The 25,278-nt window shown below is 38.6% G+C and overlaps 1 protein-coding gene across 1 annotated transcript in view; it reads right to left on the bottom strand.

Moving 5' to 3' along the window:
- Window positions 1-1,541: 1,541 nt before the first annotated feature.
- SYT10 (synaptotagmin 10) overlaps window positions 1,542-25,278 on the bottom strand; it is a 47,519-nt gene continuing 23,782 nt past the window's right edge. Inside the window, exons 3-7 of the mRNA XM_026693481.2 lie at window positions 17,544-18,108; window positions 7,382-7,502; window positions 6,973-7,144; window positions 4,377-4,506; window positions 1,542-3,029 (exon numbers count right to left, since the gene is read on the bottom strand). Coding sequence (XP_026549266.2) covers window positions 2,958-3,029; window positions 4,377-4,506; window positions 6,973-7,144; window positions 7,382-7,502; window positions 17,544-18,108 — 1,060 coding nt within the window. The 3' untranslated portion in view covers window positions 1,542-2,957. The remainder of the gene's footprint in view (window positions 3,030-4,376; window positions 4,507-6,972; window positions 7,145-7,381; window positions 7,503-17,543; window positions 18,109-25,278) is intronic.

The following is a 25,278-nucleotide window of genomic DNA, read 5'->3' as shown; positions in this document are numbered from 1 at the left end:
TAAAAGCACAACTATAATGATGTGGGAAAATACCCGAACAAAGCTGAATACCATATATATATAAATTAAATATATTAAATAGATGACAATTTTTAAAAGGTTTGTATGGCCTATTGCTCATGAACTCCATGTGCAAGAAGTAGCAGGAATGTTTAAATGAGAGTTTGATTATGTATTATTATGTCTCTTCATATGCTGGAATTTTCTGAAAGCCTGAATAGAGCCATATTAATTACCATTTAGTTTTCCCCTTTTATAAGTACTCAATATGACATACGTAATGCAATGAAATCATCAATAAATTATTGACTGACTTGGGGTTCCTAACACCTCGAAGAAATCTTTGAGATGAGAAAAGGAAAGTCTGAATGGAGATTCAATCCTGAAGCAACTTGATAAATTAAAGATTGAGATAGTTAGAAGTTGAAAAAAGAAGGAAAAAAAAGAATATAAAGTTGGCTTGTTTGACCAGGACTAAAATAGATATTTTTATAAAATTCTGGAAACCCTTTATGGGCATTTGGCCAAGAAATGAGGATGATTTTTGGAATTGTGAATAATGGAGGGGTGGGATTCACTTCTATGGGAAGAAGTGAATCATTGTCTCCACCTCTACCTTTAACAGAGCTAGACAAGGATAAGTGACAGCATAAACTTGCTTATCTCTTCCCTCTTTTTCCCCCTCTACAACATCTGAGGATGAATTGAATTCAATTTATTACAAGTCCTGTACTTTGGCAAATTTCTCCAGCAAGACTAATATAATACTGGAAAGCTGAGCCTCTTTCAACACACTTTCTGTACATATTATCTGGTGGTATAATTTTCATCAGGACTGCAAGAGGAATGGGCTAACCCCACGCTCACCACCTATGAGCTTCTGTTTCCAAAATGATTACGTTCTTCAAGAGTTGCCATTCAGAGTAGGAGGAGGAGGAGGATGCAAGTGTATTTAAGAGCCATGGTGGTGCAGTGGTTAGATTGCAATATTGCAAACTAATTCACTTCTGACTGTCAGGAGTTCAATCCTGACTGGCTCAAGGTTGACTCATCCTTCCATCCGTACGAAGTTGGTAAAATCAGGACTGGATTGTTGGGGGGGCAATATGCTGATACTGTAAACCGCTTAGAGAGGCTAAAGCACCATGGAGTGGCATATGAAGTGCTATTCTTATTGCTCTCCTCTGCAGTTTGCCCAGAAAAGTATTACTGTACAAACTGGACTTTTCAAGTTATTCCTAAGAGGTCTTAGTGCAGTCGAGTTGTTTTAAACATTGGAAATGTATTGGAGAGAATCAAGCATGCCCATTATGACAATCAGTGGCTACCCAGATGTAATATCTTTTGTCTGAGGAGTTACTTTCACTGTAAAATTGTCACATGGAAGGGACAAAACCTTCCTGTCTATTTGACTGTTGGGCTGAATTTTTATTCTGCTTTAACTTCATATCTATTTGTGAAGGGAGGGAAATGAAAGTGAATTATCTATTTGTGAAGGGAGAGAAATGAAAGTGAATTATCTATTTGTGAAGGGAGGGAAATGAAAGTGAAATGAGGTTTAAGAAAAAGGAAGCAAAATTCCACCTGAAATTCAGGCTGCCAGAAAAATTGAGATCTCGTCTTTTGATTTTTTTCCCCCTTAGAAGGCACTCTTCAGAAAGCGTAAGTGTACAACAATGTGTAATTTTCCTTTTTCACATTGTATATTCTTTTACCTACTAAATAGTTGCCTAATCATGGAGTAGTAAGCAAATATGTGGTTCTGCGTGATCAGATATTTAGATCCCACCCAAAAGATCCTGATTAATATTTTAAAGGAAAGTCTTGTTAAGAATCAATCAAAGATATTTGATCCTGGTTGGATCAGGGACAATGATTTTGGTGACTTATTTTAGACTAGAAGCCATTGAGGACTTTCTGCGAGTGAAATACAATAAATAGATTCTTAACAGAAGGTTTTGAAGTTTTATGTAGCTGTTGGTTTTACCTGTTAACTATGTTTATATTTTGCAGAAATATATTAGGCTTAGTGGGTTGGGTAAGCACTGTTATAGAAATTTATAAATTGTGTGCATGCTTTGCAAGGGGAGAGAAACTAATCATTATCTATATTCAGCTAGAGGGGAATATACATACACACACATACACACACACACTTTGTTTTTTGTTTTTTTGCACTATTTTATGTAGTCTTGTTTAATTTAATTTCATTTTGTTTTTGCATTTTTCCCTTTTTTGAAGTTTGTATTTTAATGTTTTGAATAAAAATTAAAAAAAGGTAAAATTTATGAAGAAAGCAATTACAGTTCATATTAAAAACAAACAAACAAACAAACCCAAAAACAAAAATAAAAACAAATAAATCACATTTACTCCCTGTCCTGAAATTCCTTATGATATGATATTTATGCCTGTGAATTTGGTAAGGAAAAAAACCATCCTGTGAATATCAGGACTTTGATTTAATATGGCATTCTAAGGCTGCCTTCCTTTACTTTTTTGCATTGTTAGTGAGCAATTACATTTCCTTTGTCGACTGAGTTTGCTTACATTCCAAGTAAACTAGTGAACATTAAAAATCTTTAATATCAATGGATATCAGAAAACTGGTTCCTTGAAGATTCATTGGCAACCTACCTTGGCCTTTGTGGTATGTAAACATAATTAAAATACTTTTTTTAAAAGGAAGCATAAAGTTGATTTAATTTGGGCTTTCGTGAAATGGATCTCCAAACTTTATAAATGTGCCTGGATAGACTTTTAACCCATATATATATAGAGAGAAGACAGAATCCTGTCCGCCAATGAAGCACAACTGGAAGTAAAAAATAAGAAATAATGGCATGATACTGTAGAGGCACAGCAGATAATAACAATGATGATGATGCAGGTCATGACTTAGACCCAAACCTCCAGTTGTACATGGTTATGGTGCGAATGTTACACCGCTGTTCAGTCTAGGGTGTAAGTGGTGGTTTTGGTGATGAACAGGATCCTTGACTGTCAAAGCTGGTTGCTTGGCCTGGCAACTGGAACAGATGATACATTTTAAGAAAATAAGAAAAAGACCTACTGAATCAAAGTCCGCGAAGTCCTGCATCCTGCTTCTCACTTTGGCCAATTTGATGCCTCCAGGAAGCCTACAAGCAGAATACCAAGGCAATGACCCTCACCCACTCATTGCTCCACTCTCACTGTACCCTGAATAAACTGTATCTACATATAAGCATCAGGAATTTTAGGCATCAATCGTTTCAACTCTCTACCTGGATAGTATATTCAGAAAGCCATTTAATGTGTAGAAAGAGATTGGGTACCCTGTATTGGTGCTGAAAGGATTTTAAAATAGTTTTGTCCCAGTGCTGTCATTGCTTAATTTTCTTAAAACACAAATGAAACATTGGGAGTTAAACTCAGTGGACTTTTGTAATCAGCCATTTGCTGACTGTTGCTCATGGAAGAGATTGCTGTTCTCCCAACTTAGTCTTAGATATTTGAAAATTATTTTCAAATCTCTCCTGCAGCTGATTTTCTACTTAGAAGCCATAGAAGGTGCTGGTATCAGTGTGGTTAAGTTTCATAACAGGTAGTCCTCACTCACTGACCACAATTAGACTGGCAAGTCCATCACTAAGAAACATGGTTGTAAAATGAAAAACCATGAGATTGCATCTGACTTACAATTGAAGTTAGTCAGTTCTGGCTGCAGTCATTAAGTGAATCTCCACAGGTCACATGACCGTGACTTGCAATGTCCTGCTGGCTTCCCTATTGACTTTGTTGGAAGTCAGCTGTGAAGGTTACAAATTGCAATTACATGACTTTGATTGAGATAATTGCTAGTTGCCAAGTATCTAAATTGTGATCACTGTGAAGGCCACAACTTCAAGGATCAGTCATAAGATCAGGTGTCCTTGTTCAGCACTGTTGTAATGTTGAATGGTTGCTGAAGCAATGGTCAGTAGGCAAGGACTATCATTCTGCATGTTTTCCTGTATCTGTTTTCTGAAGCTGCCTTGGTGGCTCTCAGGGTAGCTCCCAATCTAAAAAAAAGTCTATGGAGAGAGACCCCATCAATGTATTTTAAGATATAATGAATGCATTTGAGGCAGGGAGGAGGCAGAACACAAGAAAGTGTGTTACATGGAAAGGCATGATATTCATGCACATATATTGGCATTTTACCACTAAATAAGGACAAGAACACATTCTAGCTGAGCTTCTCTTCTTTAAAAGACATTGCCAAAGCAATTGTTCTTTTATCAGACTGAAGGAGAATTAAAGGAGAAAACAAATTGCAGGAGAATCTATATGGGGAGGAGGTGGGGTAAAACCATGGGAGTTAGCTACTTTATGGAAATATTTTTTATCCTTACCTCTACTAATGGATGCCAGTGAGTTATTGGTTTGCGCGGATATGCCAGCATTTCATTCCAGTGGTCTCTTCCAAGTCCTTCTGCATCAAGTCCAGTCCTACATACTCCGATCACTTCATTGTGCCCTACTCTAGGATTAAAGAGAGGGAAAATTTGTCCACAGAACTGTATATACTTGTGATGGACTATATTTTTATTTGTTTTTAAATGTTATGCTGCCCCCCTCTCTTCCAGGTTACTATAATGAAGTGGCCAGAGGTGGAGGCAAAAGACAACATAACCAGGGTTGGAAAGGAGACAGAAAAAAAGCATTAGAATAGTTACTCCCTAGAATCTCCCAGGTTACATCCATTAGGATAAGAGTTTAGTGTAGCAAGATTCTGTCTAGTTGCATGAACAAATAAGAACTGAACTTTGGCTAGATTATTCTAGTGGTTCTTGGGCTCGGCCTGACACTGTTCTGAAGTAAAACAATAAGAGCTGCAAATGGAATAACTATCTTTTGTATCAAGAGTAAGTAGAATTTGTGAGTTGCATGAGTTGAACAAATAAAGAAAAATGCAATTTTCTTGTTTTATATTTTTTTTCTTCTACGGTGACTGGAGAAGGTCAAATAGATATAGGACATTGTCTTACCTATGGCACCTGGAAATGTTATTCATTGAATTCTTTCAGGTTCTAAGATTTCATCAAATCTTTCTAGGCTTTTTAGATGTGAGAATAAAAATGCTTCAGAAGATAAGAGTGCCTTTATACAGTCTAGAAAGGTATTTTAAAATCTACAATAAAAGAGTTGAAGTTACTGCAGCTTGGTTTTGTTCCCCCCTATTCAATTGAAGTCCTCATATCTGTATGCATCCACTAGAGCCATGATGGCGAACCTATGGCACTCGTGCCACAGATGGCACACAGAGCCATTTGTGTGGGCCCATGAGCCCCAGCCAAACTTACCTGTACTGCGCATGTGCACGCCTCCCAGCTGATTTTCGGCCCGTTTTGTCACTTCTGGTATTTCCGGAAATACCGGAAGTGACTAAACAGGCCCATTTTTCGGCCTCCAAAGGCTGCAGAGGATTCCCTTGAGCCTTTGGGAGGCCGAAAAAGGCCTCAAATGGGCCAGAAATCAGCTGGGAGGCGTGCACATGCATAATGCAGTAAGGGGGTGGCAGTGCATGCACAGGGATCATGGGGGGGTGCACATTGCCTTTTGGGTGCTGGCACGTGTGCACAATTTGGGCACAGGAGCCCATAAAGGTTAGCCACTACTGCACTAGAGCAGTGCATTTTGGGGATTTACTGTAGCATCTGTTGTTAGGGACCATTTCAAATTATTTGAACGTTTATCAAATAATCTATTAACTATGAGAAGTAGATTTATTTTGGACCTGGTGATAGAAACTAAAGTTGTTTCTAAGGGCCAGAATCTGGAGTTGGCAATCTTTGTGTTTATGTTATTTGAAAGTTATGAAAACCAACACGTTTTTTCATGGTAGGATATCCACATATAAACCATACATGACCAAAACAGCAATTGATGATGTTGATCAAATAATACATATTTTTGCTTTTTCCTTTAAAGCTGTAATTTGCCTTCCTGTCTGACTCCTGAAATTGTCATCGGATGCCATGCTCTGGATGATCCCACACACCATTCCTGGTGGAGAACTTGGTCGTAGAAAGATTGCTGCAGACTGTCACAGTTACCAGCTAAATTCTTGCTTATGTACTAATTTTATTGAGATCATATATGCAAATTACAACCCTCAAATGCTGCTTAGAGATTTGAGAAATCTGAGTTTGAGGGAAGGAAGGAAAGAGCAAAATATCTTTTGGTTTGTGTGGAGACATACAGGTAGCACCTGTTGAGAACACTTGACAAAAAGACAATGAGGCTTTTTCGGAGATCATTCAGAAGCTGTGAAGGACAGCTGTACAAACCCAGGGAAAGATACAGATGCTTTAAAGGTAGAAGCAACATGCACACCCCTGTGTGCTCCAAAGCATATTTTGGCCTCTGAATTTGGACCTTTCACAGTCCAAAATAATCTAACGAAGAGAGTTTATGATAGGTAAGGAAGGAATGATAAGTATTTCGATAAAAGGCATGGTAGAAGATCACACAGAGCAGTAGATAGGAGTCCAGGCAATGACCTTAAGCTGTAGGTCCCATGTTAATATATTTGTATATATTATACACCAGGAGTGAGATTCTACTCGTTCAGCCCAGTTTGGCTGAACTGGTAGCTTCAAAGGTCATCTGGGAGTGAACTGGCTCACTCCGATGATCAGCTGCTGGGCCCACCCACCTGCCTTGGCTCCATACTGACCTTTATTTCCTGCTTTTGAAGCTCAGCTGTATCACACGGCACAGCAGATTGCCGCGCATCAGCTGTTGAAGACACAGGGAGAGTGCAGGAGTGCAGGAGAAGGTCAGTAGGAAAGTCTCTCCATGCACACACGCACAAAGTACACGTGGCACACACAAACACACCCACCAAACCGGTGGTAAAACAATTTGAATCCCACCACTGTTATACACACTCACTCAAATATATTTATTCATTTCTTTGGAAAGAAGAAAATGCAACATTACTACCGGTCATAGTCCATGACAGCAATGGAGAGGCTGACTTGATCCACGTTTTCAGGGGGAATGTCAAAAACTATAGCTTCACTATATACCGGGTTGAGAGTGTTCTTCTTTGTGGTTGTTTTCCTCTTTTTCAGGCGTCGACCATCACACATCAGAGATACCTTGACATAGGGATCTGAGATAACAGGAAGGGAACTGAACAACTAGAAGTGCACAGACAACTTTGCCAGCAGACAAAAATTAAAGTAAGCAGCCAGGTCCACCTAGGTACCATAATGGTTGGCTGTAACCTCTTTGATCATGCTTGAACAGCTCTTTGAGAAATTCAGCACCAGGGTCTTAAAATCCTGGTAAGGCTCTATTTCCCCATCAACGCCACCCAGGTGGGCTAAATGGAAAGGCACCTACTCACCTGATGAACCAGTGATATCCATTGCTTTGAGATTTCGGCATTTAATGACTGTGAGGGTCATCCTCCCTGCAGTAGGCAAGTAGCAGAGGGAAAACATGATTTCCCCCAGATCAATGCTTTCCTGTAAAGGGAAAAGATACAGATTAATAGAGTTGGAAGAGATCTTGTAGGTCATCGAGTCCAACCCCCACCCAAGCAGGAGACCCTACACCATTTGCGACAGATGGCAGTCCAGTCTCTTCTTGAAAGCTTCCAGTGACGAAGCTCCCACAAATTCTGAAGGCAAGCTATTCCATTGGTTGATTGCTCTCATGGTCAGAAAATTTCTCCATATTTCCAGGTTGAATCTCTCCTTGTTCAGTTTCCATCCATTATTCCTTGTCTGGCCTTTGGGTGCTTTGGAAAATAGCTTGACCCCTTCCTCTTTGTGATAGCCCCCCAAATATTGGAACATTGCTATCATATCGCCCCTGGTCCTTCTCTTCACTAGATTAGCCATGCCCAGTTCCTGTAACTGTTCACCGTATTTTTTAGCCTCCAGTCCCCTAATCATCTTGGTTGCTCTTGCTTATCAATACTGTACTAGAAATGAAACATGGCTTTACAAACTTATTCCAGAAGAATACACTTGTTAAAATACATATATAGGATCTTACTTTTATCTCACCTTGTTCTCGCTGGGAATTTTCCCTAAACTGATATTATTTGAACTTTGGTATGTAATAGGAAATGTAGCCCTTCCATATATAGAAAGTAAAGGAAAGTAGTAAGTGGAGAAAAAAAGTACCAAGGAAAGAAATAGAGTGCCTGGTTAGGGTAGTGGTTAGACTGCCTTTGACAAGGAAGAGCAGGGTTCAAATTCAGGCTCGTACTACAACAATAGATCAACAATAGAAGGGAATATAGATCGATAGATCGATAGATCGATAGATCGATAGATAGATAGATAGATAGATAGATAGATCGATAGATAGATAGATAGATAGATACCCTGTTTCTCCAACAATACGGCCTCCCCCAATAGGAAGTCCCAGCATGTTTTATAGGCATGAAATGAAATTAAGCCCCTTCCCCCAAATTAAGGCCTATATTAAAACATGCGAAATGGGGGGGAATGGTGGGGGGGCTTGCCGTTAGGAAGTACTTTTGTTGCACACCCGGATATGGTGCTGCCTGCGTTGACCCCGATACGAAGTGCCCCACCAACGCCGAGGTCAACATCCAAGCCGTCACCGCCCGCCCGAAGATGCAAGGTGGGGGGGGAATTAAGTCACCCCCGAAAAGATGGCCTAGCCATTTTTTCGGGGCTCAAAATAAAATAAGACCCAGCCTTATTATATGAGAAACACGGTAGATAGGTAGATAGATAGATAGATATAGATGATATAAATATAGATGATATAGATCTGTGTGCATGTGTGTGTGTGTGTGCATGTTTATTTATTAAATAACTAAATAGCCTGCCGTGAAGCAGATCAAAAGCTTAGGAAATCTATAGCTCTCCAGTACTATTTGCTGTCAGCACTACTGAAGGTCAGATATTATGGGAAATATGTCAATATTCAGCAGGCTATAGTTTGGCTGAATGAATTAATTCAGGCATTCATTTTTAAAAAATACTTAATTTAAAAAAATAACCTTATTTCAACCTTCGTATTAGATTTCCATTGTATTAGATTTCTGTCTTTCATAAACTGAAATGATAGGGATAAAAATTTCCATTTTTTAAAAAAGGACTCTGCTTTGGTCTGAAAATGTAGTTTCATTTTAGAAATAAGAGACTCGTTGATCCATTCTTATAAACATTTTTACAGAAGTACCAATAATTTTGATGGGAGTTATTTCCAGTTAAATGCATCTATAATTACAGCTATATCCTGACATTTGGGTGTGAGACACTAATTCTGCTTTTCAATAAAGAGGATCTTTATAGCTTTGGATATAATTCTTTAAGAGAACTTGTTCAAAAGACAGGGTGTCCGTGTGGAGAAGGTTTTTAAAAAAGTCAACGTGGCACAACTGCACAACTAAAGCCCTGCCCTTTTGTATATGTAACATATATGGAACATATGTCATGATGAAGGGCTCTGATCATGCAGATTTTTTAAACTCACCCACCTCCCCTTATGGAGAGAGCACTAAGAGCAAGGGTCTTCAAACTTGGCAAGTTTTAAGACCTGTGGACTTCAACTCCCAGAATTCCTGAGCTAACATGACTGGTCCACAAGTCTTAAAGCTGTCAAGTTGAAGACCCCTGATCAAGAGGTTGTGGTTAATGTTGGCTATATTTCTACGATGCCAGTAATTGTCTTCCTCATTTTAACTATTGAATGCATTCATTCATTTTATAGTACAAAAATGCATTGATGAGCGATATTTTTACCTAAAAAATATTTCTCTCTCTTTTCCTGACCCTGTGATCCCTTAATTCAGGGTAGAATCAGGGTGACTGGATGGAGCTGAGTGTTTATTGGCTGGGTGCCTTTCCTGATGCCTATGTGGAGTTCGCAGCACACAATTTTAATCTGTGACCTAAAAGAGAAACATCTCCTGCTATTTCGGATTGAACTCTTGATCTTCTGAGTGGGAGGCAAGTGTCTTCATCACTAGGCCACTATGTTAGTCTAATTAAGAGATTAAAATATTAATATGAATAACTATGTGTTCATGGCTGGGTGGCTGGTGACAATGATGCCATTGTCACATTCAGGAACACTTAGGTTTTGTTGCGTCAGATTCATGTGAAAGGCAAACAGATGTGGGAAAGGAAACTATTTACTTTGAATCTGGCAGTAAAACAACTTGAAAACTGGGAAACTGCTGCGATCTGAGGAGCACATCCAGCAAGGGGCTGTAAGATTTAATTGGATCTTCATTCCAGTAAGTAGCACCACAATCCACAATGATTTTTGCAAACACACCAGGATACAGAACAAGATGAGTCAGGAAGAGAACTACTTCTTTGGAAAACTGTCTATTTAAGTTGCTGGAGACTCAACTGGTAGCTACCCTGATCATCCATTAATATGTTAGATAGAGGTTTCTGACTCTGATTCTTCTATGTATTAATGTGAACAATGCTGGCATAAAATTGGATTTAAAGCAGATGTTTCTCCAGTTCGGCAACTTGAAGATGTGTGGACTTCATCTCCCAGAATTCCACAGTCAGTCATGCTGGGTGCTGAGTGGGGAATCCTGGGAGCTGGAATCCACATGCCTTTTAGGTTGCCCAGATTGATAAATGCTGGCGTAGAAGAAATTAACCATGATGAACATATACAGATTCATGAGTGGTACATACAGTAGCAATGCCCAGAGCCTACTAATGTTAATTATTCTCATTTTATGCTATATTGCATTAAATTTTATGGATTTTTAGTCAAAGGTCAAAAAGAATCCTCAAACTAATGCTTAGCTCATAAACCATGCAAAACTGCATTGATGTATTTGTAAATTATTTTTTATGGGAGATGACAGAAAGCAACACTTTTTATGGCTATGTGGAGTAAAAACAATACAAAAGTATGCTTTGTTATGTATGATTTTCTTTTGTTTTTAAATATCTTGCATAACATGCCTAGAACATGGGCTGCATTTAATACAGCTATCAAAGAATCCAGATGGGCTCTAGCACCTTCCAGAGTATGTATTTGATCAGGTTTAATGATGGCGGTCGGAGAAACCATGGTTCAGATGAATCCTACAGAATGTGTCATGGGGTTTCACAATCTAGAGGAGCAGAAGTCATTAGAGGTTTGAATTGGAGGCCTAAATTTTCTTACAATCAGGATGGTTTAGCAGCACCAGCCAAAATGGAATAGTTAAGGGGAAATTGTATCTCTGAAGCTGATGGCAAAGTAGCTGAATTTTGGCTAGTTTTATTAATTCAGGACAAGAAGTGTTTATGACAGCAAATTGGCATGGGAATTCTGAGAGTTGAAGTCCAGACATCTTCAAGTTGTCAAGTTTGGAAAAACACTGGGATAGATCATTTTACCTGAAAAGTTTAAGGGATCTCATATCACACCCTCAGACAGAGTTGCAAAACGTGATGACTAAGAATACAAGTGGCATGCCAGTGTCTCTATTTTGGGCTCTTGAAGCATTCCCAGAATGAGTGAGGCTAACATTTGGGGGCTTTCTTTTCATTTGGGTTGGAGATTGAGAGCGTTTAAGGGGGGAAAACGGCATAATGCACTTATTTCAGCCTTAAAAATCTAGTATTTCCCTTTCAAAGTACAACCTGCTAACATTCTCTTTTCAAATACACTATCAAGATGCTGGACCAAAACTGAAATCAGCCAAGGCACACTACGCATTCTTGCACTATGCTATATTTTTCTTCATCATGGTCTGTTGAATATGTCAAGATACTGTTCTAGGCCTATGCAGGCATCACTTAACATTCCTCACAATTGAATCCTAGGCTTTAGAAGTAGCTACTTCAACCTCACATTTGCTAAGTGGTAGCCCATTTGCATGAGCCACGCTGGTGCAGTGATTAGAATGCAGTATTGTAGGGTAATTCAGTCCACTGCTAGGAGTTCAATTCACATCGGCTCAATGTTGACTCAGCCTTCCATCATACCACAGTCGGTAAAACGAGGACTCTGATTGTTGGAGGCAATATGCCGACTCTGTAAAATCACTTAGAGAGGTCTGTAAAGCACTGTGAAGTGGTATATAAGTCTAAGTGCTCTTGCTCTTGCTATTCTTTTTCAAGTTATTAAACTCTCTGACAAAATCCCCCACTCTCAAATAATTAGCATAAGAAAAATAAACACCAAAAGGATTATATATTTTTGCCTCCTATGAGACAGATGAAAATGAATAAATTGGATCATGTAATAAAGGCAAAAAGAATTAAAAATTAAAAATGCTGTAACTGAACAATTATTGGGCTTAAGCTAAATAAAACATCACATGCAATAATGATGAGTTGTAATAAAAAGGAAGGAAGACAAAGATGAGAATAGCAAAAATAGAATGGGAAGGAAAGTTAGAATAGAAAGAAAAAACTGATGGAGTGTTTATAAGGATAGGCCAAGTGAGAATGGAAATGAGAACAATTTAAAGAACAAATCAATTGGCTACATTTGAAGGGGTTTTTCAAGAGAGAGCACTATTGTACAGAAACTCGAGATGAGAGTCTAAAGCAGAGCTATCAAACAAACTGTGGCCCGGATGCATCATGCACTGGTCACACCCATGTCCAGTATAGCAAAGTCCAGATACATCATGTGATGCCACCATGACGTCGTGAGTTTGACACCCCTGATTTAAGGCAACGTTGTGACTGTTTGCTAAGCTAAATTTCTGTCTTTAACAACAGAATAACAGAGTTGGAAGAGATGCTGGATAGTCTTCTATCCCCTGCTCAGACAGGAACCCCTATACCATTTCAGACAAATGGTTGTCCAATCTCTTCTTAAAAACCTCCCGTGTTGGAGCATTCACAACTTCTGGGGGCAAGTTGTTCCACTGATTAATTTCTAATTAAGGAAATTTTAACTTAGTTCTAGGTTGATTCTCTCCTTGATTAGTTTCCATCCATTGCTTCTTGTTCTGCTTTCAAGTGCTTTGGAAAATAGGTTGACTTCCCCTTCTGTGTTGACTTTCCCTTTGGATATCGGAAGACTGCTATCATGTTACCCCTAGTCCTCCTTATCATTAAACCCAACATGTCTTCCTCTTGCTCAGTGCCTCAGGCTGCTCCCATTATCATCAGCCATCCTAAAAACTGTCATTGGAAAGAATTTATGCTGGTCTAATTGCAAAGGGTCACTCTGATCAGAAGGTAAACCTATCAATCACATATCCAATACCCTGAACCTGGCTCTTATCTTCCCAAATGCTAACAGATGTTTATACCTCTCCCCCAGTGGTGGGATTCATATTTTTTTTACTACCGGTTCTGTGGGTGTGGCTTGGTGGGCATGGTGTGGTTTGGTGGGCATGGCTTGGTGGGCGTGGCAGGGGAAGGATACTGCAAAATCTCCATTCACTCCCCACTCCAGGGGAAGGATACTGTAAAATTTCCATTCCCTCCCCACTTCTGGGGGAAGGAGGTTACTGCAAAATCCCATTCCTTTCCTACCCCACTAACCAGCTTTCCAACTCCATTCTCCTGTGCAGGGCAACAAAAGAAGACCCATCCGATCAGCTGGGACTCAGGAGGCAGAGAATAGATGGGGCAGAGCCAACCAGAGGTAGTATTTACCAGTTATCAGAACTACTCAAAATTTCCGCTACTGGTTCTCCAGAACTGGTCAGAACCTACTGAATATCACCTCTGTTCTCCCCATTACTTAATTCTGTGCTGCTCTATGCAATGTGGAAGATCTCCCAAACCTTGTACCAGATACAGTCAGTCAGAAGTTTCTGAATATGATCAGACCATCCAAAAAAGCCTGGTCTACTTTGAATGAATTCTAAGCATTGGCCCACTCCACACTGAATGCAGGCTTTAGCAGAACTTAGTCCAGACCAAGGTGGATTTTCTGGGTTTTTTTTCCCCTTGAAAATGTCTCACTTCTCATCCAAGAAGCTTCTTCTGTTCAGAATTGAAGAAGCTTCTTGGATGAGAAGTTAAACATCTTCAAGGGAAAAACCCAAGAAAGTCCAGTTGGCTTTTGGAAAAGCACCTTTGGGACAACCATGGCCAGGATAATTAATAAGATGATTTGATGATTGAGAGTCTCCATAGACATACAGTCCAAAGGGATAGTATTCACTCATTATATTACACCAAGTCTAAATTCCATTGGGTTTAGCTTGATTTGTGGGCCGAATGCATGTTTCTAAAGCTTTAATTAAAGCCCAGCTCACTGCATTCAGGAGCTTTACAGCTGGATTATGGATCTCTCAATGCAAGATCTGCACTCTCTCACTTCACCCTTGTGAAGAAGAAAGCTTGTGATTTAGAATTCTAATAAAAAAAAAGAAAAAGAAAGAAAAAGAAAGAAACCCTTGTTCATTAGCACCACATCAGGAAACAGGCACACTAAGCTGGACAATATAATTGGCTTTGTGTGCCTCAGAGAGCTGAAAATGTTCCTGTTAAAGTCAGACTGTTATGCTGCCTATATTAGGAAATCTTACTCATATTAAAAGCCTCTCATTCAAAAGAACCAGTCATAAGCACCGAATTTCTATGGCCATGCTGAGTTTTAAAAGTGAAAAATCTTCCTCCCCCCCCCCCCCGTGTAACAGTGAACTACGATAATATATTTAAAAAACCGTCTCTCTTTAAATGCTAACTAATTGCATGCTGCTGGAGCTCTTTATATCTTGATCACTAAAGGTTATACTTAGTCTAAGCAGAGCCAAATGTATAATAGAATTTGTCTCCCCCATTGGCTCATTTCTTCTACAACCATCCCACCCCAATCCATGATCAATGTTGGATCAATGTTTGATGACAAATAGGTTTATTTATTTATTTATTTGATTTGATTTGCCAATTGTTTACAAGATAATAAGTATAAGTGTATACATAGTTGTGAATGCATGAAATGGATACATATAAGAGAAATAAAAAGAAACAATAGGACAGGGACGGTAGGCACGTTGGTGTGCTTATGCACGCCCCCTACAGACCTCTTAGGAAAGGGGTGAGGTCAATAGTAGACAGTCTAAGGTTAAAGTTTTTGGGGTTTGGGGAAGAGACTACAGAGTCGGGTAGAGTATTCCAGACATTGACCACTCTATTGCTGAAGTCGTATTTCCTGCAATCAAGTTTGGTGCGATTTACTTTGAGTTTGTATCTATTGTGTGCTCTTGTGTTGTTATGGTTGAAGCTGAAGTATTCATTGACAGGTAGGACATTGCAATGTATGATTTTATATACCATGCTTAAGTCAGACCGAAGACGGCGTAATTCAAGGTTTTCTAGTTCTAGAATTTCAAGTCTGGTGGCATAAGGTATTCTACAACGAGTAGAAGAGTGGAGAACTCTTCTTGTGAAATATTTCTGGACTTTCTCAATTGTGCTAATATCAGATACGTAATGAGGGTTCCAGACTGATGAACTGTATTCGAGTATTGGTCTAGCAAATGTTTTGTATACTCTGGTTAGTAGTGTGATATTACCAGAGAAAAAGCTATGTAGGATTAGGTTAACAACTCTTAATGCCTTTTTGGCTATGTAGTTGCAGTGGGCTCTAGCACTTAGATCATTAGAGGTGAGTATTCCAAGGTCCTTTACAGAGCTTGGGTCATCAACAAGATCTTGACTATTCAGCTTGTATTTTATTTTCTGATTTTTTTTTGCCAATATGTAAGACAGAGCATTTATTTGTTGAGATTTGAAGTTGCCATTTGTTTGACCATTCAGATACATAGTCAAGATCTTTTTGTAGGGTAGCAGTATTGTCTGTGGTATTGAACAGCTTTATATCATCAGCGAAGAGAACGCAATTGCTCTTAATATGATCACAGAGGTCGTTTATGTAGAGTATGAAGAGAGTTGGTCCTAGAACACTGCCTTGGGGGACACCACTATTGACAGGTACTGGATTTGATAGGACGCTCCCTATTTTGACCATTTGTTGTCTGTTTGACAGGAATGCTTCTATCCAGTTATTCAGTTGTCCAGGTTATACTACTAGTTCTTAGGATGGTGTCCTGAAGACTTGATTTCCTAGGACAGTGTTTGTCAACCTCAGCAGCTTTAAAATGTTTGGCCCTCAACTCCTAGAATTCCCAAGCCACCATGACATTCAACGAAGACAGAGTCTTCTTGTATAGGATTATGGATCTTTGGAACTTAATTCCAATCATTCTGCATGTTTCCAGTTGTTTTTAGATAAGTCTTAAAAACCTTCCTCTTCAAAGCTAACTTTGATTGTTTCCACATGTGACCATAAGAACATTGCAACTTCTGAACTACCAGTCAATGACTACTTCAGCTTTAACCACAACAATACAAGAGCACACACAACAGATACAAACTCATTGTAAACCACTGCAAACTTGATGAAAGTACGACTAAAGCAACAGAATGGTCAATGCCTGGAATGCACTACCTGACTCTTCTTACTCATGTTTATACTTATACCTATTATCTTGTAAGCAATTGACAAATCAAATAAAAAAATAAAAGTTATAACATCATCTGTGGGGTGCTTTTAAAAACTAAATCCAAGGGACTATAATGTATTATTCCCCATGTGTTCCATGTGTAATGCCTTTGACACTAATAAAAAAGAATATTGGTAGCTCAGGGTTGAAATGAGGGATCCTTTGAGCTTGGCTATTTTGGGGGGGGGGGTGTCAACGTTTCATTACCCAAACTAGGTACTATCATCAGTACTTGTCTAGGCTTTGACACTATTTGGGTTCCTGTAGGCATTTGTGGTTTTTTTTAAGGAGCAACTTCTTGTTAAATAAAAGCTAGCCGTGGTCATGGCTAAGATAGTATAGATTGCAAACACAACCTGTTTCTGTATTTGCAGAGAGTGTGTGTTTTCTACAGCCTCAGAAGTAATTTTTCCACAACTCTATCCATATGAACAAGAATAAGATGTATCATCACTAATAGATTGACTTAAGAATGAAATCAATGAGACACTAGTCCATATTTCCACTTGCCTTAAAGACATCATAAAACTCAACTCTGTGACACCCCAGGCTCATCCCTGATTTAATGTAAGCACCATTATCTAATATTAGTAAGTTATGGGTTCAATTATGAGTTGATTTGGTATGGATCTACTGACACTTATAATTCTATCATTAAGTTCTTGTTTTTGTTAATATTAGCCATCTTCAACATCTGATCTGACATAAAGGAAGTGAGAATAATAAATGGCAATAAGGGAACTGAGGTGTATTTCAATGAAATGTAGACTATAGGAAAATGAAAAGGTTAATTGGATACAGAATTAATGTCTTCCTAAGAGTCAACACCCAAAGCTTTATTTTTCTCTCTTTAGAAGAAAGAAAAGTTCATGTACACTTCTGAAAAAGTGGAGCCCAGTATTTGGAAGGCTATCCGTTAATATGTTCATAAAAGTCTTGAAAGGATGTGCTTTAAAAATCCATTGTTGTCCTATAGCTACAGAAAGAAAAGATATCACCTGGAGGAATTTAAGTATGAAGGTACAAGACTTTCTTATTTTGAAATTGCTTAAAACCGTTTTTTAAAAGACAGGATACTTACTGTAGTGGCACAATGGATGTCTTTCCATACTGTAGCCTCTCTAGAGAGATCAGAAACTTCAAAAAAGTTATCAAGAATAACTTCCCCAATCATATCATGTCTAGAAAACCTGTCAAAATCATACATGCTGAAATGTAGCTTCCTGTTACAAAGTTGATCGTAGGCCACAGGAAACTGAAAAGTTTCATTAAAGACAGGGTTTAAAGTCTTCCTATGAACCCTTGTCTGAAACTTTTTTTTCCTGTCTGGAAGAAGGTAGATTTTCACATACGGGTCTGAGGTTCCTGTAAAATCTTTAGCTGGTAACTCCAGAGCTTTAATGATGGTGACCAAAAGCAATTCGTTTTCATAATCATATTTGAGGGTAAAATTGAGTTTTCCACACGTTTTCACATCTTCTTTCTTGCCTTCGGAATCCACAGACTTTTGCTTGTAAAGCTCAGGTTTTATCCGTCCAATGCTGGTTGTGGTCTCCCCTCTTTGTAAAACTGATTCTGGACCCATGTTAAAATCAATGCTAGACACCTGCATTTGCCTTGGCAAATGTCTCCTGAAAGAATTGTGCCTGCATTTAAAAACAGAAAGAAATTTAGCTTAGATTATCTTGAAGGGAAAGAAAAATAACTTGGATACATTAAAAATGAAAAAAGTCAATCAGCATTTCACATTTAACAAGTTTTCAATGTTATTGTTATAACTCTCATGAGGGAACAGTTATTAACAATACTAGATTATCCAGGAAGATAATTCAATAATTCAGTTCAAGAAGAATAATGATAATTCAGAAAACAGGAAATGGAGAATTAAGTAGATGGGGGGGGGGGGAGGCAGAAATGGAGAATAAACCAGGGAGAGGGTAAGGAAAGGTGACAATAGCCTAAACTTACAAGAAATGAGAGAGGAAAACTCATCTCCCAGTTGCACCCCAGTAATCATCATTCAAGCAGTAGTCCTTGACTTACGATCACAACTGAGCCCAAACTTCAGTGAAGGTTGTAGCTTGTACCATTTTACAACCTTTTTTTGCCACAATTTTGAAGTTAATCACGTAGTTGTTAAATTAGTAATAACTAAGTTGATAAGTGAATCTGGCTTTCCCATTGTCTTTGTGGAGATCACATGACCCTGGTGTCAATCCTGAAGTGAACCTGGCTGAGGGCATCTTGGAGGCTTCAGAGTTGCCACAAAGCAGAAGGGACAGGGAGGGGGGGAAATAGCTAGATGGAGTTAGAGCATTTGGGATTGTTGTTGGCCAGGGGTGTCAAACTCACATCACGGCAGCATCACGTGATGTATCGGAACTTCCCTCCCCTTCACTAAACCGGGCATGGGCATGACCAGTGTGTGATGCATCTGGCCTGCGGGGCGGGAGTTTGATAGCCCTGTTGTTGGCTGAATACTACATTTCATTGCTACTTCATCAAGGCAGGAGTGCACCATCAACTGAATCAGTGCTTGTTTTGCTTTTTAACACAATTACAGCTCATTTCATCAAGAATGTTGTAATAGAGCAATGGTCATAATACTTGCCTCATAAATAGAATATGGTTGGATCAAACATGAGGCAGATTTTTTTTTTGAATTACTATTTCTCTCCAGACTTCCAACTTCTGCCTCTTGAACAAAAATGCCAGCCTGAAGAGGAGCCACGAAGCATTGGCATGTTCTATCTGTTTCATTTCCTGGTTACATTGCTTTGAACACTGAAGCAAAATATCTTTCTGTACAGCTCCCAGCAGCATCTTTTTGAAGCACCGCATGTGGCTGCTTAATAATGCAAAAAGAGGTGCTTCATAGGGTGCTCCATGCATTCTTAAGCATCGTTCAAAAGATTTGTACAGTTCTACTCTCTGGTTCTGCTATTTCCTAATCTGAAGAAGCCCCTAGATTCAGAGGTGGGATTCTACCAGTTCGCACCTATTTGCTAAAACCAGTTGTTAACATTCTAAGCAGTTCGGAGAACCGGTTGTTAGAAGAAATTTCTGGCCTAATCCTGTAAGGAAGGCAGGAAGGAAACATTCTGGTGTTGCTTACAGAAACCGCCTCTCTGTTAACCCTTACTACATTCTTGGCAGGACTAGACTTCCTGTCTCTGGAGTTTCCCCCCCCCTCCTTTGCTGGTACTTTGCTTGTGTGGAGTGACCATTCAAAGTTACAATGGCAATGAAAAAAGTGACTTATGACCATTTTTCACAGTTATGACTGTTGCAGCATCCCCATAGTCATGAGAGGCCAGGCGAGGAGATGCGTCCCTCGATGTGAGTGATATTGAGTTGGCCACACCCAGCCAATAACATGACCACCAAGCCATGTCCACCCAGTCACATGACCACCAAGCCATGCCCACCACCTAAGCCACACCCACAGAACCGGTTGTTAAAATTTTTGAATCCCACCTCTGCTTAGATTCATCTTCTTTTGAAACTTGACAGAAGCTTGGAAGCTGTTGATAGCTAGTAGATGATTGTATCATGTACTATGGATCTTCACAGACATCCATAGGTGACCTTATGACTAAGTGAATGGACACGAGAGTTTTAATGAAATTCTTCTCTCATTTGGAAAAGAAAATCTTGAAACAAATGCCATTTCATTAAATGGATGGAGATGTGCTAGAAAAAAAAGTATATGCAGAATTCTTCTGCGCAGCTCTATTTAAAACACCTGTACTGAATACATAACATTGTTCCCTTGGCTTCTATTGTTAGCAACTTCATAGCTTGCCAAGGTTGGATGCTACAGAGAGAGTTATTCCCTAGATGATATAATATTATCATATTCAAAGATATTTGTGCTTGAGGAAGCCAATGCTCTAATGACACAGTGGTTTGCGTCAGTTTCTGAATCCCAAAATTTCAGGGAGACAGCTGATTGATGTGTTAATTATTCAAATGTGTTTTGTTCCCATAGCAACGTGGGAATGCTTTTCTGAATCAAAGAAACTATGGGATTTGTATGATTACCCTACAAAGGGGTCAGGAGCACAGCTAATTAGAAAGTACACACTTAACAGCTCACATCTGCTATGCTGTTCCTTCTACTGCCATGTCTCTGCACTTTGATTTGTTGTTCTGCCTGGACTCATCTTTGTTCTTTGGAGCCTTGAAGGTAAGCCAAAAATGGTCCTTCACATCCTAGTAAATTTAAATATGCAAATTCTCAGTAGGATCTCATCAGATCAGTATCCACCGATCCACTGAAATTGGCCAGTGGGAATGTGTGCACCTGGAACCAAAGCAGCTGAAAGTTGCCAAATGAATTGCTCTTGCAGATTTAGGGGATTCCCAGCTTTTAAAATTTAAATGACATTAAATGCATTTAATTTCTCTCCTTTCCTGGAATGGGACACTTCAAAATACCTGAAGTCCATGCCTCTTTCAGACAAGAGCAGCCAATTCCAGAAAATGCAGAGGAAAGAGCAAATCAATTTATTGAAACAATTTACGTTTCAGTCCAACTCTTGCATGGAGTTACTGTCATCTGGCATGGCTCCAGTTTTGCTCGAGGATATGTGCTGTTAGCTTTTCCTATCCAAGAATTACCACCTGTGCTATCATCCTACAGAGGATCCTACTCTCATTCTACTTTCTTCTGAACCAAGACTTTCTTGCAGTGGTAGAATGCTGCTGGTTTGAACCGGTAGTTCTGATCATCATCTGGCCTCACTCACCCACCCCACTCTATCCTGTCCTTTATTTCCTTCTTTCTGGCTTAGTTGATTCATGCGGCACAGTTGATTTTCACAGCTGCCCTAGAAGGTAAGCATTTGAACAGCTGTATTTTGAATGCTGCACACTCACAAAACCAGTTGTTAAACCAGTTGCAGCCCACCACTGCTTTCCTGTCCTATCCACTTCCTATCCTTCTTCCCTAGATGTCATCTTTAAGACCTCTACTCTACTCTCTGCTTGCCCAGGCCACAGCTACAGGTTCTTTCTAGCATCAGATTCCTGCCTGGTTATGCACAATATTCCAAATCCAGTATCAGAGAAAAACAAAATCAGAACAACACTGACACAATGGCTCAGTTTCATGTATTCAGCTACAAGTCAATTTTTTAAAGCAAGTAATGAGACATCAGTTGATAAACAGGCAAGTCTTAATCTTAACTTAAATGCTGGTTTCTTTCATTCATTTGGTGGCAGCAGAAACCAAAATGCTGTGGAGACCTTGGGCCACAAATTAGGGTTGCACTTGACAGAGATCAGGAATAGAAAAATACTCAAATTCAACAGAAATTATTTAGTAGGTTTTTGAATAAGTAACACAATACATTTTACCACCTAAATGGTAGATTAGGCAGGATCCCTTAAGATCATGAAGTAACTCAAGAAGAGAGCAACCATTCAGGTGATTGTTTCCAGGAATGGAGCCCATAACTGCAAAGTGTAGTATCATGTAAGAAGGTATATCAGTGACACTTCTGATGACTATATGGTAACTTCTGAAATAAGCCCATTTGATAGAGAATAGCATTGAAAGAAAGCTAATACTCTCTTCTCCATGCTTCTGAGTTTCTGTTGCATAGAATGTTGGACTAGATGATTAACTGGAAAATTGGAACTTATATAAAAATTTCAGTAAGTGATTATTGGTTTTGACTGTGGTGACTGATGGAAACACTATCCATGTTTAAATAAATGTCTTATTTTGCATTTATTCAACTATTTGCAAGACAACCATTCAATGAAGCCTTAAGAGCAGAAACCATGTATTGCTGAAAGAACTAAGATGTACATCACTTACAATTTTTTTTCTTCAGGTAAGTCATACATGGCTTGTAGATTCATGGGAACTTGGAGATCTATACAAATTGCCTGTCCAGTGCAGGAACTTATTACATTCATTTAATATCTGTCCTGAAAATTGCAGTTATCTTGGTAGGATTGAATGTGTGACTTACTAACACCTCAGTGCTGATCTGGAAAATTACCTGAGGTCTACATCCTAAGCCAATAGTTAGATTCTAATATTTGAAAAACAAGACTTGTAAGTCTGTGAATTTGCTTCACTTTATTCCTATGCTTGAATTCACAGTGAGATGTGTCGACCAAGTTCAAGAATCTAAGTTCTACCAGTGGATGCCAGGAGTTGAACCTTGTATTTTATGGCTGCAAATAATATTTTTATGAGTGATGCAGTAGCCTAGAGGTGGAGCTCTTGCCTCACAATCAGGAGGCTGTGAATTCAATCTTAGGTAGAGGCAGATATTTCTCTCTCTGGGCACAATGAGAATATATCTGCTGAACAAAACTATGTGTTGGTGACAGGAAGGGCATCCGGTCAGTACATACTCAGCTCCATTCAGTTGCCCAGACTCCACCCTACAAGAGATTATGGGGTCATTAAAAGAAAGAAGATGAAACAATATAGTTTATCTTTATTCAGTTACAAGTTTGGGTATAGTGACTTAGAATCTATACCCAGCCTAAATAAATTTCTTATGTCCCTGCATAGTAAGAATGTTAAATTTATAAGAAAACATTATTGTAACCTTGAATAAATAAGGAAACCAGCAAGAGTAATGGAGAGGTTGTAAGAAATTTACCACGTCTCCTCTCCTTTAATCTCTGAAACCCTCATTATGAGCAAGAATCCCTCAGGTACAAAGATCATATGGTTAAGTGCAGCCTTGCCATCTTCTAGCTGGGAAAAAAAAGGAATTGAATCTAATCTTAGTGGCATGTTTTCTGTAATTAAAAGCAAAAGAAAAAAGGAAAAAAAATCCATTATCTTGTTGTGTCCAGTTATAAGAGCTGTAGTCCCAGATTTTTTTCCCATTACTTGATAAAATGTTACATTTTGAAAGAAGCCAACTTCTCTTCTGATCAATGATAATGAAAGTCTAAAAATGCAAACAAAAAATCTACAGGATATTGAAAATGAATGTAGCAAATGTGAGATTTTTTTTTTACAGAGTTCATAGAGACCAGCAAAAGCACAACAAAGTGTGACAAAGTCTAATTTTTTAAAATTAAAATTTGAATTACAGCTAGAATGAATGAAGTATATTTTTCATTATCTACTTTGGAATCATGAAATAAAATTTACAGTCAAAGTCTTATTCCTAATTTCAGGTCTTGGGAAAACTTTGTAAATACGAGGTGGTGAAATGATCAGACTAAACAGCATCATAAGCTTTTTTTTCACTCATAAAGTATTTGTAGGAATTGGGTTTTTTCCCCTCCTCTTTCCCATCAACAAGAATGCTTTTCATGAGCTTCCAAGTGAAGTGAAATTGCACTCTGGAGGTAAACAGACAGTAACACAAAACTGCTTCTTTGCATGTCATTTATTGTTGCCAGGAATCAAGACATAAAGACCCTTTTTATACGCAGGTCTCTTATAAAATAGTACAAAATAGGAGACTGTAAAATATTTAATCAAGGTTCATTGCATTGCTTCCCCTTCCTATGCAATGAGTCTTTAGATTCTAGATTATCCTAGATAGTATTCCTTTCTGAAGAATCATTTAAACTCTGATAGTTTTATTATTAATGCATAGAAATGGAAAACAGAAACTGCACTCTTTATGGATAGAAACATGGAAGAGAATATAGGTCAAAGGACTATTCCAGCACTGATGTATATTCACATTCCTAGCACAAAAGCATAGGATTAAGGGAATCCAGAATACTGAGGCTCACATCTGTGTAACAGTTCAGTTTCTAACAATGAACTATACAGTGACTCAATGAAAATTTCCTGTGGAGGGAAACAATATAACTCATTAGAGAATATTTGGAGTGAAGTTGACAGCAGATGTACTAGTCATACCATTTCCTGAAATGGAATGATGTCTCACCGCTACTTCTGCTGTCCACAACATCTGTCCCAGCCATATTCATTTTATTTTTATTTATTTATTTGATTTGTCAATCGCTTACAAGATAATAGGCATAAGTATATGCATAGTTATGATTACATGAAATGGGTACATATAAGAAAAATAAAAGAAACAATAGGACAGGGATGGTAGGCACATTGGTGCACTTATGCATGCCCCCTACAGACTTCTTAGGAAAGGGGTGAGGTCAATAGTAGAAAGTCTAAGGTTAAAGTTTTTGGGGTTTGGGGAAGAAACCACAGAGTCAGGTAGAGTATTCCAGACATTGACCACTCTGTTGCTGAAGTCGTATTTCCTACAATCAAGTTTGGTGCGGTTAACCCTGAGTTTGTATCTATTGTTTGATCTTGTATTGTTATGGTTGAAGCTGAAGTATTCATTGACAGGTAGGACATTGCAATGTATAATTTTATATACCATACTTAGATCAGACTGAAGATGGCGTAATTCAAGGTTTTTTAGGTCTAGAATTTCAAATCTGGTGGCATAAGGTATTCTATAACGAGTAGAGGAATGGAGATCTTTTCTTGTGAAATATTTCTGGAAATATATCTATTCCCTTTCCTCGGTCCTTCCCAATACATTTTTGGAACTAAATTAGGAACAGCATGGAATATCTGTACGATTTCAACAAATCTGAAGGAATTTTCTGAAGACCACAGATTATGTATACATCCATGAAATGGACATCAAAGCTTGTGGTAACTATTTCCCAGGGAACACATATACTGTTGCATTTTTCTGCAAAATTGAAAAGGAGCATTTATTACATATATGATGTGATCTCATAGTCTTGAACATATGCTCACCATTTTTAAGGAGCACATTAGAAAGGGAAGAAAAGAAATGAATGTCAGAGCAAACCATGGAAATTGCCAAGAAAAAAAA

The sequence above is a fragment of the Notechis scutatus genome, chromosome 6, assembly GCF_049901735.1.
Source record: "Notechis scutatus isolate UNSWTSFEM ecotype Mainland chromosome 6, rNotScu1.2, whole genome shotgun sequence".
Classification (NCBI taxonomy): Eukaryota; Metazoa; Chordata; class Lepidosauria; order Squamata; family Elapidae; genus Notechis; species Notechis scutatus.
Note: the sequence above shows the minus strand (reverse complement) of the source record. Positions and strands in the feature narration are given on the sequence as shown.